This window comes from Oncorhynchus tshawytscha, linkage group LG11, assembly GCF_018296145.1.
Source record: "Oncorhynchus tshawytscha isolate Ot180627B linkage group LG11, Otsh_v2.0, whole genome shotgun sequence".
Lineage (NCBI taxonomy): Eukaryota > Metazoa > Chordata > Actinopteri > Salmoniformes > Salmonidae > Oncorhynchus > Oncorhynchus tshawytscha.
Genome location: NC_056439.1, coordinates 36,420,830 through 36,439,105, shown reverse-complemented (window position 1 = coordinate 36,439,105; position 18,276 = coordinate 36,420,830). Strand labels below are relative to the sequence as shown.

Below are 18,276 nucleotides of genomic sequence, written 5' to 3'. Positions count from 1 at the left end.
CAACACATGGGTTGAAAAACTGCTGGCCATCCGGGCAAATTTGAGGCTTTTTGAGAATGACAACGAGCCATCCTCATCAAGGTTGGAAAGTGACAGTGAAGATGAGGCCTCCGAGTCTGATGTTCAAGAGGTGGACATTGAGGAGGTCCAGGGAGAAGACATGGAAGCCTAAGAGGAAGACAACCAAAGATTTAGTTTCTAGACTATCATGTTGAAAATGTTTTTTGGAGATGCGATGGATCATTGGGGACCATTCAATATTTCCTATATTTTGTTGTTCAGTGAAATGATCCCATGTGAAGAGTCCTCATTTAATTAAAGTTAAATTTGTAACTAAATTGTTTTTTACATTTTTATTGGAAGGTTTTAATCATTTGCAATTATGTCTACTTATGATGATGGAAAAGTTTGTTTCTGTCTCCATATGATATGGTAAATATATCCAATGCAAAAAAACATCTACATTTAAATGGTATTAATATAATTTGCATATATTTCCGTTAATTCCCATATATTCCCGTTAAATTCCCATATATTCCCGTTACTCCCATGGAAAGTTTCCACCTCTGAATATTCCATAAAATGTGCAACCCTAATTATAACCTTACACTAGGTGCCAGTTTACATATTGCTTGTGGTCAAGTTTAACAAATATAAAAAAGAAAGGTGGACAAAGAGTCCTGCTTTAGGCCCTATTTTCAAAATACTAAAGATCTTTACAGACACACAATAAATTACACTCTTGAATGTGTGTTTATAAATAAGGCTCAATAATATTGTGAATTTGAATCTGAATCGGATAGATTCTTCCTCTGTCAGTTCAGCTTCCTCTGCAATATGATCTGAAAGGACCTCCATCAGCTAGAGGAGATAAGCGCCTCTCTCTCTCTCTCTCTCTCTCTCTCTCTCTCTCTCTCTCTCTCTCTGTTTCTCTGTTTCTCTGTTTCTCTCTGTCTCTAGCTCACTTACCCTCCCTGTAACTTCATCACAAGAGCTGGACTGGGCTCACGAGGGGCTGTGAGTCTGGAAACACCACTACCCATTACTCACTCCCAGTCTGGTCTGGGGAGAGTCTAGCCGGCCCACTAGTTACAGCAGGGAACATGCACCTCCATAGTATAGACTACCCCCATGCCAAACACAAGCCTCTCCCTCCGAGGCATTAGTCTTTAATGGACTCTGCTAAACACATTCTCTCCCTATTGGGGGGATATCTGGTTTCTACACCCTGTTTACACAGTTTCTCTCTATTTCTCTCTCTTTCTGTCTCTCTTTCTCCCTCTCTCTCTCTGAGACACACACACACACACACATACATTATTTGCTGGAACTTTCCCCTCATGTATCAAGATTAAGAATAAATTCACACAGAATACTTTACATGGCACTCTGTGAGCTCTCCCTAAAGGACTGGATTATAACCCACTGTAGAGGAAACACCTCATACGTTTACGTACTGAACCCACAACCTCTACATCGTTGGAGTGTTTAGATAGCAATAGGTGAAACAGTCCAACAGCCCAGGTCAGTTACTCTGGTATTCACTACATGACCAAAAGTATGTGGACACCTGCTTGTAGATCATCTCATTCCAAAATCATAGGCATTAATATGGAGTTGATCGCCCCTTTGCTGCTCCCAATGGTGCAGCCTCACTCTTCTGGAAAGGCTTCCTACTAGATGTTGGAACAGTGCTGCAGGGATTTGCTTCCATTCAGCCACAAGAGCATTACTGAGGTCGGGCACTGATGTTGGGCGATTCAGTGTTCCAATAAATCCCAAAGGTGTTTGATGGGGTTGAGGTCAGGGATCTGTGCAGGCAAGTCAAGTTCTTCCACAACAATCTCGACAAACCATTTCTATATGGACCTCGCTTTGTGAATGGGGGCATTGTCATGCTAAAACAGGAAAGGGCCTTCCCCAATTGTTGCACAAAGTTGAAAGTATAATATAATGTCTTTGTATGCTGTAGTTTTAAGATTTCCCTTCACTGGAACTAAGGGGCCTAGCCAAAACAATGAAAAACAGCCCCTGACCATTATTCCTCCTCCACCAAACTTTACAGTTGGCACCATGCATTGGGGCAGATAGCGTTCTCCTGGCATCCGCCAAACCCAGATTCGTCCATCAGACTGCCAGATAGTGAAGTGTGATTCATCACTCCAGAGAACGCAAGCTTTACACCACTACAGCCGACACTTGGCATTGCGCATGGTGATCTTAGGCTTGTGTGCGGCTGCTCGGCCATGGAGACCCATTTCATGATGCTCCCGACAAACAGTTACTGTGCTGACGTTGCTTCCAGAGGCAGTTTGGAACTCAGTAGTGATTTTTGCAACTGAGGAGAGCTTGTGTGACCTACCACTTCACGGGTTAGCTGTTGCTGCACCTAGACATTTCCACATCACAATATCAGCACTTACAGTTGACCGGGGCAACTGTAGCAGGGCAGAAATTTGATGGACTGACTTGGTGGAATGGTAGCATCCTATGACGGTCCCACATTGAAAGACACTGAGCACTTCAGTAAGGCCATTCTACTGCAAATGTTTGTCTATGGAGATTGCTCAGGTGGCTGAGGTTCTTGATGTCCTTCTTGGTCTTCTTGTGACACCAGGTGCTGAAGATGTCCTGGAGGGCAGGCAGTGTGCCACCGGTGATGCGTTGGGCTGACTTTACCACCCTCTTGAGAGCCATGCGATTGTGGGCGGTGTGATTACCGTACCAGGCGGTGGACCGACAGGATGCTCCCAATGGTGCATCTGTCGAAGTTTGTAAGGGTCTTCGGGGCCAAGCCAAATTTCTTGTAAAAGACAATAGTTTAGAGGGAGGCCTGCTTGTTGCACATTAAACAAGTGGTCATGAGCCTCCACAACTTGTGGAAAACTCAGTTAATAATTGATACCGTTGTTCTTAAAGAAAGATCTCATTTACCACTTGAATGTCAAAGAAGCAATCTGCCAGTAGCTTACACATCACCTGATTTAATATTATGTCATTGGTGGTGGTGTGAACTGGAGATAAAAAGACCAAACTGTTTTTTATTTTTTACATGTAAAATGGTTTGTTACTGTTCCAAATGTTCTGATGGGAGGAAGCTGCTGTGTGTGTTCCAAGGTCAGTTGGTTTGATGTTGGGCCTGATTTGCTGCGTTGACCAAAGGATAGATAGGAAGGACTGTTCCCCACACAGCTGTATATCCAGAGGCTGTTGGCAAGGCCAGGTTCCTACGCAGCTGTCCACAACAGAGTATTGTGAAGCCAAGTGAGTACTGTAATGTCTTATTAAGCTTGTGGGGAAAGACGATGGGAACAGAGATGCGGAAACACATGACACTTTTGGCAACGCGCAACCGGGTGACACCTATATTGAACTTGTGTGTTTATGAATTAGTTTAATGCTTTCATCAGTGCAACGCATCCAAATCTATTAATGGTTTAAAATTAAGCTTTGATGAGTTCGAAAAAATAATGGTGGGCTTATTTTTTATGGAGCCACACTACATGTCCTGTTTATGGTATAATTTTATTTATTGAGAATGGCCCTTTAAAAGTGAATCACAATGGACATTTTATCTCACTTGGTATCTCACTATCAACTGCAGGTTTTTGGTTTTTACCCTATGACACATAGTTGCTCATTAATGGTGCTGTATGTCGCCCTCTTGTGGTCATGGGCATCCCATCACCCCAGGGCCAGTAAGACATTTGCTCAACAAGAAAAGTAAATGCCCACACTTCTCTCTCAAATTCCATTTACTTTTGTATTGCTGTCCTCAATAAAGGCTGCTCTCTCACTTTCATTGTGATCAGTAGAGGAGAGTTGAGTAAGTTTATTTATTTTTTACATTCAGCATCACTGTATCAAGGGAAATATAGTATTCTTCTGACAAAGATATCTACATACAGTATATTTCAGGATGTTGTGTGTCCCTGGAAATAATCCGTATTCATGTAAACATTACCGTTTTTAAAACATAGCTTGTCAAAAAACAAAGTGGTCTCTTGGCTCACCTTATACAACGTATGGGGACAGGGTAAGTTAAGCTACCTACACATTTCTGTACTGAATGAAATATTACCACTAACTTTTTAAATCACGTTTATCTTTATTTCCCAAACACAATTCAACACAATCACAATCGCTTTTTTGTCTTTCAATCGTTTTAAATATATTTTAGTCCAAGCTTAACACCTAACAAACCCATGTACTTTTAAAAAACACTTTTAACATAGGCCAGGCCCTGTTGTTACCTCATATCCCAGTGATAATGCCTTGCAGTACGCCTGGGAAGAAAACTCTTCAATTTGCTCAACTTGCAATTGGCTCAACCATTGGCTCAACTTACCCCACAGCCATTGGCTCATTTTGGCAAACATTTTGATGATATTAGCCCACACAGCTACCAGGATGTACTTTCTTGTAGATTTAGGACCTCATATCGAAGCTTATGGAGACCCCAACTGTTGTATAGAACAATCTTAATGATCTACATTGGTTTAGATACAAGAATTATGAAACCTCTAGCGCAATAAATTAATTTAACATGGTGAAAATCAGTTTTTGGACCTAACTTGCTTACCACTTTTCTTCCTTCACAGACTCCATGAAATGTTGACCTCTTCCTAAATATTTGGTCAAATTATGGTTTCCTAGAAACAAGGGTGGCTCAACTTACCCCTTTGGCTCAACCCACTCTCCCCTAATTATGATCATAAAGTTTGTGGATTAGCCTGAGTTCCTTTGGATAACAGCACAAGAGACATCTGTTTACCCACAATGTTGAGTCCGTGGTGCTGCTCTCCGTGGTCGTTTCTAGTGGAACAACCATAATGGGCTTTAATTGGGAATGTAAGTGTGTGTGGTGCAGAAAGAGCATTGACTACAAAACCAGTGGTATTTGAGTGCATACATTCATCTTTGTGTATGAATCACTCTCTAAATTCTCTTATATCGCACACTTAATCCTTTTCCACTCGTGGATAATAAAATGGTTTCAGAAGAATCAGAACATTCATTTCCATCATACAAAACATACTAATGTGAGGGAAAGTGAAGCTTTTGGCTGTATTTAATGTGTGTCAAGCATTCATCACCATGTACGTATGCAGATGCAAAGATACATTTGGTGTGACACATTTTACAAGGAGATGCATCTATGTATCCATGTGCAGCCTCCATTCATCTGTGCCCGTTGGCTATGCCCGAAGGCAGTGGGAGCCGTGAAATCAATGGGACACACTACAACTGCTAGAAAGAGATGATAATGACGTATTGTAGAGCTGGTTTCCGTTGATAATTCTGTGTGGGACATATGACACTGTGAAAGATTGTGATTTCCTTCCAGCACGTGTCTGGGGCAGGCAAGAAGGAGAATTGCTTTAACACCTTTGGAATTATGGGCACAGGCTGGCCACCAGGCTGGCCACCAGGCTGGCCACCAGGCTGGCCACTAGACTGGCCACCACCAGGGCCATGGCTGTCATCACCACAGAGAATCTCACCTTCACCAGCAACCACACAGACAGGGAGGAACACTGGGACAGTCAGAGTGTGTGAAAGAAGTGAGTGAAAAATTGTTTTGGAGAAAAGAGAAGTACTGAGCTGAAGAGAGAAAAACAGTAGGTCGGTCATTAAAGGCATGTGTTGAACATACTGAGAAGCAGTGAAAGAACAAGGGAGAAAGAGAGAGAGAGAAAGAAAGAGAGAGAGAGAGAGAAGAAGAGGGAGGGAGAGACAAAACAAGTGGTTGCGCCTGTCATGGTTTTACTGGCTTCAGTGGTGGATTTGGTGGGGATGGAAAACAAGACGCTATTTCGTGTTCCATTAATGTATGCGGCACCATGGCCTCCTATCCCCGCACACACACGGGGGGGCCTTGATCCCTTACATGTGGGGGTTCCAGCCCAGTGACAGCGCTCTGTAGTCGGGGTGATGCAGCTTCAGGAGTAGCTCCTCATATTGGAGGAGTGTGTTTGTGTTGGCCCCGAATTAATAACTTTTCATTTAGTGCGGAAATGACAGGAATAGTAATTAAGGAAATGGAATGATTTTATTGGCCATGATGTTTATATTAAGTTCCAGATGTGAGGCAGCTGCTCATGCAGAGAGGCCCTGCCCTCGGAGCGATATCACTGGGCTAGAGGAAAGGGGGTGGGTTATTAAAGGAAGATAACAACACAAGCCAAATGCAGTTCCCCATGTAAAAAACATATAGCAGTGGTTGGTAGCCAATAAGACTAATATAACGTGCTGTTGTATGAATCAGGAAAGATTATGAAGTACTCTGCTATATGCCATATTTATAAATGACCCCTGTAGCATTTTTGCAAGTGTGTCTTGTATTTGCACATATCAAATTACCCTATTTCAGGCCCGATTTGCCTGACTGGAAAAGTTAATATTGAAGAGTGGTGGTTCAGCATTTTTGGGGTGGCCCAAACCCATGGTCGTCCCATCTCCTACTGTAATGGGGGCTTAACATCACATAACAGGCAGTGACAGAACTGCTGAGTCTCTCTATTGGAGGGCTGTGGGGCACAGGGCCAGCCAGGGTTCCTAATTTAAAGTCAAGAATTTGAACCCTGCTGTGGCCTACTCTCCTGTATGCCTATAGAAAAGACTAACACTGGTGGTTCTAAAATAAGCCATCTTTGTCCACAATAACCCAGGTCTATTGGAGGTGGCGTGCCTGTTAACTGCAATCGCCAGTATGCGTCAACATGCCTTTTGTCCAGATGGACACTTCCAGTAAACACAATATGGGTGTCCTCCTGGCTCCTGGAGTAATTGTGTCTGATATGTTGTTTCTAAAGCTGATCTCCAAACAGTGTCATTAGAGTAATGGTTCTGAGTGAGCTGCTTTAATCAGCCTTTACAGCTCTGAATGAGATGGTGATTTATTCAAGAAGTGCTGGAGGAGAAACAGTCCTCCGCATCGGAACATGGAAGGACTCTCTCGGTCCCTCTCTGAGAACATTCTTCCATTGATTTGGGGTGTTCACCCATTCAAGTTATTTGTAATGGAGAACTCCTGAAGGAAGTTATTGGTTAATGTGTTGTGTGTGTGTGTGTGTGTGTGTGTGTGTGTGTGTGTGTGTGTGTGTGTGTGTGTGTGTGTGTGTGTGTGTGTGTGTGTGTGTGTGTGTGTGTGTGTGTGTGTGTGTGTGTGTGTGTGTGTGTGCATGCGTGCGTGCGTGCTGCGTAATTACACACATGTGTGTGTGCTTGCTTGTGAAAGTTGTGTTTATGATATACAACTGAGATACGTGTCAAAATCTGGAAAGATATTAATGGCACTAGAGTGATGTATTGCTCTTGAGTAACAACAAAGAGGACAAGCCACACGCTCATATTCAAAAGTGCAGATACTCACACGCGTATCATCATTTGCCAGAATTGAAGGATAACATGGAGGCAAAATAACTGTTCCAAAAAAGCCTGTGTCAGGTTACTTTCTCCTTCACTATATCAAGATGAATGTTCTGCAAGCCACCATTTTGTGTTGAAATAGACATTCTTTGAGTTGCTGTAGTTTTTAATGCACTTTGCCCTCTTTTTTATTTCCTATAACAGCAATGGCAGGGCCCTGCCCATTCCTTTAGTGCTGTTTTGCTTCGCTGTGATGTGCTCCCATCTGGTTCCCAGTGAAAATGCATCACTCCATTAACATTGCCTGTGATCTAGAGGATGCTTTAATCTAAGACTATAAACTCCACTTAATTACATCCTCAAAAAGAGCTCTATTAGTATAATGCAATCAAATAGGGAATACATCCATTCTGGCAAGTCAAACATGCAAAAGTTGCCATTAAACAAGGTTCGCTATTGTCTAAGAACAGATCTTAAAATCATATTTAATACATTCAGGCCAAGGCTTACTGCATACTGTATTGAATTTGCCAGGAAAGGGATGTATTGTTGATTGGCATGAGCTGCCCTTTTTTGTGCAGTGAAAGAGCATAACAACTGAGACTTCAAACAAATCAACAGTCACTGTCATGGTCTCTGGTCTCTGTCAGTGTGGAAAACTGATGTCTGACTTTACACTTGACCTTTCATGCTTTCTATTAGTTCCAGTCATATCTGTAATCACACCATTGTTTGATTAGACATCAGGAGAAAAAAAGTAAACCTCTGGTTATAATTTCAACACAAAGACATTATTATGAAATGCAAGATGCAAAGCAATGACTTTTGTCATGGTGTCACGATAATAGATCTGGCACTCACACAGTGACACAATAGCTACGGTGAATATTCAGATAGCTCTCTATCTGTTCATAATTTAACCTTTTTTAAAAATTGTTTGTGTAACTAATGCCTGTCTCCCTGACATATCCAATAAGTGTCATTGATACTTGATCCTCAATTCTTACAGAACTTTGAAAAAAATATACAGTACCAGTCAAAAGTTTGGACACACCTACTCATTCAAAGGTTTTCTTTATTTTTTACATTGTAGAATAATAGTGAAGACATCAAAACCATGAAATAACTATGTAGTAATCAAAAAAGTGTTAAACAAATCTAAATATATATTTCTTTAAAGTAGCCTTGATGATAGCTTTGCACACTCTTGGCATTCTCTCAACCAGCTTCAATTGGAATGATTTTCCAAAAGTCTTGTAGGAGTTCCCACATATGAAAATGTGTATTTTTTAAAATTTAACTAGGCAAGTCAGGTAAGAACAAATTCTTATTTATAATGACGGCCTACCCCAGCCAAACTCGGACGACACTGGGCCAATTGTGCAACTCCCAATCACGGCTGGATGTGATGCAGCCTGGATTCAAACCAGGGACTGCAGTGATGCTTCTTGCATTGAGTTGCAGTATCTTAGACCGCTGCATCATGCAGGAGCCCACTTGTTGGCTGATTTTCCTTCACTCTGCAGTCCAACTCATCCCAAACCATCTCAAATGGGTTGAAGTCAGGTGATTGTGGAGGCCAGGTCATCTGATGCAGCACTCCATCCCTATCCCTCTTGGTCAAATAGCCCTTACACTTTCTGGAGGCGTGTTGGGTCATTGTCTTGTTGACAAACAAATGACAGTCCCACTAAGTGCAAACCAGATGGGATGGCGTATCGCTGCAGAATTCTGTGGTAGCCATGCTGGTTAAGTGTGCCTTGAATTCAAAATAAATCACTGACAGTGTCACCAGCAAAGCACACCTACACCATCACATCTCCTCCATGCTTCACGGTGGGAACCACACATGCGGAGATCATCCGTTCACCTACTCTGCGACTCAAAAAGAAACGGCGGTTGTAACCAAAAATCTCAAATTTGGACTCATCAGACCAAAGGACAGATTTCCACCAGTCTAATGTCCACTGTTTCTTGACCCAAGCAAGTCTCTTCTTCTTATTGATGTCCTTTAGTAGTGGCTCACAGTCTCCTCTGAACAGTTGATGTTAAGATGTGTGTGTTACTTGAACTTTGTGAAGAATTTATTTGGTCTGCAATTTCTGAGGCTGGTCACTCTAATAAACTTATCCTCTGCAGCAGAGGTAACTCCTTTCCTTTCCTGTGGCGGTCCTCATGAGAGCCAATTTCAATGGTTTTAGTGACTGCACTTGAAGAAACTTTCAAAGTCCTTGAAATTTTCCAGATTGACTGACCTTCATGTCTTAAAGTAATGATGGACTGTTGTTTCTCTTTGCTTATTTGAGCTGTTCTTGTCATAATATGAACTTGGTCTTTCACCAAATAGGGCTATCTTCTGCATACCAACCCTACCTTGTCACAACACAAATGATTTGCTCAAATGCATCAAGAAGGAAATAAACTTTTAATAAGGCACACCTGTTAATTGAAATGCTTTCCTGGTTACTACCTCATGAAGCTGGTTGAGAGAATGCCAAGAGTGTGCAAAGCTGTCATCATGGAAAAGGGTGGCTAGTTTGAAATCTTTTAAAATTGAAAATATATTTTTTATCAAAATACTTTTTTTATCCACCTATCAATGTATTAGGCTACTGAATATCGTATTGACACCATGACAGGACAGTAGCCCGTTATTAGATTTCCCCCCTTATGAGTAATTATGATACGTTTTCTGTATTTAAAAAAATCTCATTATTTACATGACTACCTGCATTTCCGTTCATTGCGTAACATCCGACATTCAGAGTGAATACTTCCTGCCTGCCAGCTAAAAATGGCGTCCTGTTTTGAGGTTGGTGTTTTGACGAATGATATCCTTCAATAATGAAAAGGTGTTTTTCCATATTTGTGATGAAGATAAACAATTATTGAAAATATATATGGCATTTGAAATGTGTACCCAATGGAGTACTCCTGTCTTTTACAGTCCAATGGCCAGCGCTAATAGCATTAGCAAGCTAACGTTAGCTAATTTGCTAGCATTTCAGACCATTCTATTTCGACCTCTTAGCTAGTTAACGTTATATGTTTTCAATTTGCTTTTAGTTGCTGATGTTTGTAGTGGATTAGCATGATACGTAGAAAACGTTACCTTGCTTTGTCTTGCCACTGTAAGGTACAGCACGGATCCGACATTCGAGTTAGTACTTTATGCAAGCTAGCTAATTAACGTTAGCTAAAAAGCTAGCTAATGTTTATGATATTTTCCATAGGTATCTGCGTCGGTCAGTGATGAACAGACCGAAAGTGCTGCATCTCAGAAAAGAGAGGAGAGACTGCGAAAATTCCGGGAACTGCATTTCAAAAGGGTCTGTGTTAAAAGGTTCTCCCATTTCAGACACATTTTAGTAACGTCATGTGAAGCCTATCCTTATTTGAGTTTGGCAGTAGCTTGAGTTTACATGGTATATCTTGGATCTGTGTTCTTTGTATTCACGTTCTGGAATGTATGTATTTTGTGGTATCCATTGCAGAATGAAGCACGCAATCTCAATCACAAGGAGGTTGTGGAGGAGGACAAAAGACTGAAGCTACCAACTAACTGGGAGGCAAAGAAAGCCCGTCTGGAGTGGGAACTAATGACTGATGAAAAGAAAAAGGTACATGTTCATCAACGGACTTGATTATAATATATTAATTATATATGCTCTACCAACTGAGCTACAGATGTCCACAGCTATGTTGAACATTATTATTATCACAGAGGCACTGCTTTCTGGATGAACCGTCACATGTGTAGGACAATGTTTTTTGTTGGCTGATGACAGAGAGCAGGATGTCAGAAGTCAACTGCAAGTTGTGTACCTTAGGATAATAGATAAGTAATAGAGGACGACCGATTATGATTTTTCAACGCCTTTCCCAAGGACCAAAAAAAGCCGATACCGATTATCGGCCAATTGTTTTTTTAAATATTTTTTGTTATTTATTTATATATACATACATATATATGTATGTGTAATAATGACAATTATTATTTAAACAGCGCTGTGTTTCAAACATTGCTAAAAGCTGCTGGCAATCGCAGTGAAGTGCTGTTTGAATGAATGCTTACGAGCCTGCTGCTGCCTATCACCGCTCAGTCAGACTGCTCTGTCAAATATGATCCTATACTTAATTATAATAAACACACAGAAATACAAGCCTTTGGTCATCAATATGGTCAAATCCAGAAACTATCATTTCGAAAACAAAATGTTTATTCTTTCAGTGAAATAAGGAACCGTTCAGTATTTTATCGAATGGATGGCAATATTTAAGTCTAATGTCTGTTACATTTCACAACCTTCATTGTTGTGTCGTAATTATGTTAAATTCTGACATTCATTACGTTTGTTTTAGGAAGAAATGGTCCTCACACAGTTTGCAACAAGCCAGGCGGCCCAAACTGCTGCTTATACCCTGACTCTGCTTGCACTGAACGCAAGAGAAGTGACACAATTCCCATAGTTAATATTGCCTGCTAACATTAATTTCTTTTAACTACATATGTAGGTTTAAAAAATATACTTGTGTATTGATTTTAAGAAAGGCGTTGATGATTAGGTACATTTGTGCAAAGATTGTGCTTTTTTCGCGAATGCACTTTTGTTAAATCATCACCCGTTTGGCAAAGTAGGCTGTGATTCAATGATAAATAACAGGCACCGCATTGATTATATGCAACGCAGAACAAGCTAGTTAACCTAGTAATATCATCAACCATGTGTGGTTAACTAGTGATTATGTGAAGAATGTTTTTTTTTTTTTTTTACAAGATAAGTTTAATGCTAGCTAGCAACTTACCTTGGCTCATTCCAGCCACAATGTCCTTTTGATGCTGCACTCGCGTAACAGGTGGTCAGCCTGCCACGCAGTCTCCTCTTGGATTGCAATGTAATCTGACATAATTACGTCCAAACAGGCTGATTACCGATTGTTATGAAAACTTGAAATCGGCCCTGATTAATCGGCCAAGCCGATTTAATTGGTCGGCCTCTAATAAGTAACTTTAGAAGTTATATAGTAATTGTATGCACACTGTTGCTGTTTAGTGACTTGGTGTGTGTGTCTGTGGGATTTCAGGAGTGTGCGGCCAAAGGGGAGGACTATGACCGGGTGAAACTGCTAGAGATCAGTGCTGAGGATGCTGAGCGGTGGGAGAGAAAGAAGAAGAGGAAGAACCCTGACCCAGGATTCTCAGGTGAGAGAGGTTACTCATTTTTTTTGAGCGAACTGGATAGCTATGCCTCAGCTGGTCAGTTTTTCTGAACAAGAAAAACTATGGTTTCTACTTATAAGCTATAACTGTTAAGGCCACATGGTCAGGAAGCGCTACGGTCTGCCTCTTTAGCTGGGGGCCATTCAATCGTGCGCTTGGAGAGCATCTACCAGTATGTCATGCTGTACATCCTCAATCCATTTTTATTTTATTTTAAACATGCTATCATCTAAAGTAAGATATGCCTGGAGATACAAGTGGGAAAGTGGGACTCTTTAATATTGTACTGTAGAGCCTGGTTGTTTTTGAAGACACCGACTCCACAAAGGCCAGTCAGTAATGCAGCAGAAGTTAGATTGTGGAAGACGACTACTGGAGGTGGGACTGTCATTCCACAACAGGGCAGCCCTGCACCAAGGTATTCTGTAACGGAATTCTGGGTGCGTGTAAAGACCCCTCGGGATAAATCATTTTTAACTGCCTCCAATTTAATCTGCCAAAAGGGATAACTGCGTTCCCCAAATATGGCTGCCATCTGTTGCATCAAAACGTCTCTGAATTAAACCTCTGGGGAGAAAATTATCACCAGAGGGGCTTGAAAGCGGCCTCCTCATCTCCCCTAACCAGACGCAGGTTTTGTCGCAGAGCTTTGCGCCTGCTTGTCGTTTGTTCCGGTAATTATAACCTCTCTTGTTTGCTGCCATTGGCCCGCAGGTTACGCGGAGGCCCAGCTGCGACAGTACCAGCGCCTCACCAAACAGATCAAACCAGACATGGACAGCTATGAGAGGCAGCGAGAGCAGTGGTGAGCCGGAGCCCCCTTATAAAACTCCTCTCTCATTTTCCATTACTGAGTGTCTTTGATATTGTCTCCAATGAGTCAACTATGCAGGGTTGCCTCCCAATGTCCTCAAGCACAAGTCCTATATATTGGTTTTGAAAAGGCACATGTTTCAAAGACTGTTTCCCCCATACACTATGAAACTATGAAATGTTTTAATTGCGTCAAATGGATAATTGACGCTACTATCACACAGTTTTCACTGATCATGTGCACAAAGGATTCAATTAAATGTCAGGCAGTGTGTCCCACTCCTGCCCCATGGTTAGTTTTGACATTGTCACAAAATCATTTAATGTCTTAAGTGTCAATGTGAGGCATACGCTCAGAGAGGAACGGTATGGTTATAGTTATGGTGGGTTTTCTTGATCAGCCAAAGATGAGTTCAGAACCCACAGGTTTTTTGCCTTAATTGCTGCCACATGTGGAGCTGTGAAGGGTGCACTACAGCATAATGTTTCCAGTCATAGAGATGGGTCATATTCAGCTTGGAGAGATGGATGGTGTTGAGGAGGATCATTAAAATTAATATTGTGTTAACCGACTCTTCTTTTCTCTCTCACAGTGGTGAGGACTTCCACCCCACATCCAACAGCCTGATCCATGGGACCCACGTCCCATCCAAGGAGGGCATCGACCGCATGGTGGAGGATGTGGAGAAACAGTAAGTGTAACAGAGACGAGAGCGAGATCCTAACCTCCTCTGACCTCCCATTTAATGCACTGGAATCCAAAACAAGGTCCATTTGTGGAAAGAGTGAGAGCCCTCTGTGAATGGAAGCAGCAGACATGTGCGTGCATGAAACCAGGGCGTATCTGATGCCTACTGAATGAACCCCAGTGTTGGGAGCCTGATGGGACTGGCTGATAAGGCTCTTTTATGGTATCTCCCACTGGGGAGGTGCTGGAAAACTTAGAAAGAAGATATGTGGCCTAGTTAATGAGCCCTCATCTCTGATTCTCACCCCTTAGATTACCCTAGTTTCTGTTGCATCTGCATTATTTGGTGTTAAATTGGCCAGAACAGATTTTCCCCAATAAAGTAATGCATGGCGTGCCTTTCAAAAGAATTGCTGCACGTTAGACCTTCCATACCTGCTATGATCAAGTCCTGAAGTCCCTCACACCTGACCGGCATATTCCCTTCCGTAGTTTCCCTTGGTTACATTTGCCTTCTATCTTTTCTCTCCTCTCAGTGCTAAACCATTTTTGGGAGGCCTTGTGTTAGTGATGCTCCTGTGAGAGATTAGACAGAGAAGGAGCTGCCAGGGCATGACGCACATCTCCGCTTTGAAGACACTAAGTTAAGGCTGTGAGTCAGAAAAGTGACTGTGTGTGCCAGCCTGTGTGTTCGAGTAGAAGAGTAAGGTTTTCCATTGGTGCTTTGGCATAATTATGAATTTGTAGACTGTCTTCGTTTAGGGATTGTTGCCTGTGTGGGATTGAGTTGTTCTGGAGAGGTCAGATTTTCAGTGACTGAAGGAGGTTTTTCTACTATGATTGTAATTCTTTTGGTTTGTAAGTTGTCCTTTTTGTTTTCTTGACACTGATCCTTTGCTGTTCTTCACAGGATTGAGAAGCGGGCCAAATATAGCCGGCGCAGGGCCTATAACGATGATGCAGACATCGACTACATCAATGAGAGGAACGCCAAGTTCAACAAGAAGGCAGAGCGGTTCTATGGCAAATACACAGCCGAGATCAAGCAGAATCTGGAGAGAGGCACAGCTGTCTAACTGGACTGGTCAATCAAATGGACGCTACCATTTCCACTGCTTTGTTGTAACTGAAGGCCATAATTAGTCACTGTGGTTACAGGACCGGCCATGTACATAGAAACCCCATTTCAGTTGGTCACAATGCTTACGTATCTGAGATCTAAATTTGTATTTTGACGCTGACATTTCTTTAGAGGCATTTTCTAACAAATTTTACTGTATTGTTACTATAACCCTGTGAATCAGGTGGAATGGCTAACTTGAGTACATCCTGAATAATCTTGTAATGTTATTTCTGCCTTTCTGCCAATGTTTATCGTGTGTGTATGAACACACATTTTTTTTGTTGCGTTTTTTAAATTATTTTTTTGTAGGTCTTACCCTTAGATTGCAGTATGGGTTGGGTAGGTAGGTGGGTGGGGGGTGGCTTAACGTGAGAATGAAATGCTATCATTCACCTTAAGGCTACACTGTGTTTATTAGTTATGCCAGCAGAAGAATGTGCTAGTGTAGGTGCACGAGGGGATAAACAAATTAAACAATTTCATCGTTATCACTCATCTCTGTTAAGCCGACTGCCCCCAAGCACAATATGAGCTAGGAGAGGCTTGTGACCTAAATTGAGATCAAAGACAGTCAACAGATTCACATGCTATATTCAGTTTCTCATTCTGTATCAATGCACACTATGGGTTATTCAAAAATACGATGTGGGGGTCCTATAAACACGAATAGAATTTGATCCTCATCCTTCGTAATTTGAATCAGACATCTGTGTAATGTTTCGTTGGACTTAATGAATCTGTTCTGAATAAGCCTCATGGGATATGGTAATAAGATGGGGAAGAGGGGTTTCAAAGGTTGGCGTGCAAGAAAAAAAATCATATAGGATTTTGTGCCACCTGTATCAGAATCCTATCGGAATTCTATTTGACTAATTATTTCCTATTGGGAATCAAAAGTAATTCGATTGAATCCAATAGATTTTTGATTAGTCTCCTAGGATTTTGTCACCCCAATCAGAATGCTATTATAGCTTTTTTTCTCAAATAAACCCATTAAATTATAATTTGTCATTGGTTCCAGTACAATACAAAAGCATTAATTACTACATTTCCATTGATCAGTTCTATGTCGTTTTTGAGTGATTGATGACGTCATAACTAACGTGAGCTTGCAGTGTTAATTATCCTAACACCCAAGCTTAGCTCGCCAACTGTGGCTGTGCAGAGAATCTCCGGTTTTCTAACTATTTTATCCTTAACTGTGAGTACAGTATTTGTTTCCTGACGAAGTTTGAAATGTTTTAGTCACATTTTTGTAACTGCAGCATTTTATCCACTCGTTTTTATGCTAGCTAAGAAACTATAGTAACAGTTACTGTTAGCCACATTTTGCCTGTCAGCTGACTTGCTCGCTAGCTTTTGTAACTTTGTATGTGGTTTTTGAGTCACTGTATTGTTACAGCAGATACGTTTTTTCTAGTTATTTCTAAATGTTTGTGCCCTTTTATAGGCAAGACTGCGCCATTTTCACGGTTTCTGGTAGATCCCATGTAGAAAAATCCTATCAAATTTTGGAACCAGTCATATTGGAATCCCATTGGATAAAATCCTACAGGATATAAGGTCTATAGGATAGGTTCCAAAATATGATTTTCTATTGGATTTTTATATTTATTGGAATCCTTTTGGGTTATTTGACTAGGGCAATCACTTCTTTGGCATTTGATTCTACTTTGCAGAGTATTTGGGACCTGGTTTGGTTCTCAGGTGAGGGTTGTTTCTTTTGGATTATCCTCTGATCAGCCTGTGGATATTGGCTGAAGATGTAAAGCAGGGGTGTCAAACTCATTTCATGGAGGGCCTAGTGTCTGGTTTTTGTTTTTTCCTTTCAATTAAGAACTAGACAACCGGGTGACGGGGGTTCCTTACTAATAAGTGATCTTAATTCATCAATCACGTACAAGGGAGGAGAGAACCCGCAGACACGCCCTCTGTGGAATGGGTGACACGTGATGTAAAGGAAATAAATACAAAACATTAAATAACCAGCTTACATTTAAGGCTATAAAACTATGATAGTGCTTTGTGTTTTAGCCTCATGGAGAGCCAACTTTGGCAGTTCTTTAGTGGTCTGAAATGGGCTGTACCATACATTTTATAGGTATTTCCTCTCCCTTTTCACTATTGGGCCTATCCACAATCATGTGCCTGATGAGCAGGCAATGACCCACAGATACCATGTCATGTTTTTCCATCAGAGAGATCACATGAAAGAGCTTTTTCCCAGTACAATGAGAATGTGATAGGTTAGCCAAACGGCTGTTGTTGGAAGTTATTCTCTTTGAAGATTGATTAGATAAGAGCATGTATCAATTGGAAATCTGTTACACAGTGATAACTCTTGTTAATACCCGTATATGGTACAGGGCTAGGTGTTTTTGAAAAATCGAATTCATGTGATTTACCCAAATAGATGCTTGGTATCCCTAGTAGGATACATTTAAATATCAAATAAAGTTTGCCTGCAAGGGGAGACTTTTAGCATTTTTCTCACGACAAACTGAAAAGGCATTCTGTGTTCCACACACAATGTAATCCTTTATGCCCTGCTGTAAACACTAGTTTTTTTTCTCTCCTAAAGATGTGTAAATACACTTTTGTGGTATTGCCAGAATGTTCCCGATTTAGGGCTCTATTCAATCATATCCGCTTTAGCCGACATCTGCATAGAGGTTATTTTGATGGTGTAGGAGGTGGAACTGCGTTTGAGCTGTTAAATCCACAAGTGGCTCCCGGCATTATACCTAAAGTAGACATTGCCATTGGTTGCATTAACAGAAATACAGCCTTGTTTACAAGTTGGAACACTGGAATGTGAGATGTAATTTACACCTCCATTAGGAAGATAGAAATGCTAATTTGAATGATTTCTCAATTTGAGCGTCATTATTTCTATATAGCCTACACTTTCTCATTCTGAACTTCTAATGCCAGTGGGGTGGGTGTGGCTTCATGACAATGATTGCAAGAGCAGCTGCTCAGCGATTTGACAGCGCAAATGCAGTTTCACCTCCAATGTTGCCAAAACATCCTCGCCGGTACAACCTTGATCTGATTGAA

At 41.3% G+C, this 18,276-nt stretch overlaps 1 protein-coding gene across 2 annotated transcripts; it reads left to right on the top strand.

The window, feature by feature from the left end:
* The first annotated feature begins 10,081 nt into the window (after positions 1-10,081).
* On the top strand, positions 10,082-16,270 carry syf2 (SYF2 pre-mRNA-splicing factor). Of its 2 annotated transcripts, none has more exons than XM_024437519.2 (7): positions 10,082-10,183; positions 10,605-10,700; positions 10,866-10,991; positions 12,457-12,574; positions 13,307-13,397; positions 13,999-14,097; positions 15,004-16,270. In XM_024437519.2, exons 1-7 carry the CDS (start codon positions 10,166-10,168, stop codon positions 15,167-15,169), a joined length of 714 nt encoding a protein of 237 aa, XP_024293287.1. In that variant the 5' UTR covers positions 10,082-10,165; the 3' UTR covers positions 15,170-16,270. The 2 variants fall into 2 exon arrangements, with proteins under 2 accessions (XP_024293287.1, XP_024293286.1); XM_024437518.2 differs by having other exon boundaries at positions 10,128-10,223.
* The last annotated feature ends 2,006 nt before the right edge of the window (positions 16,271-18,276 follow it).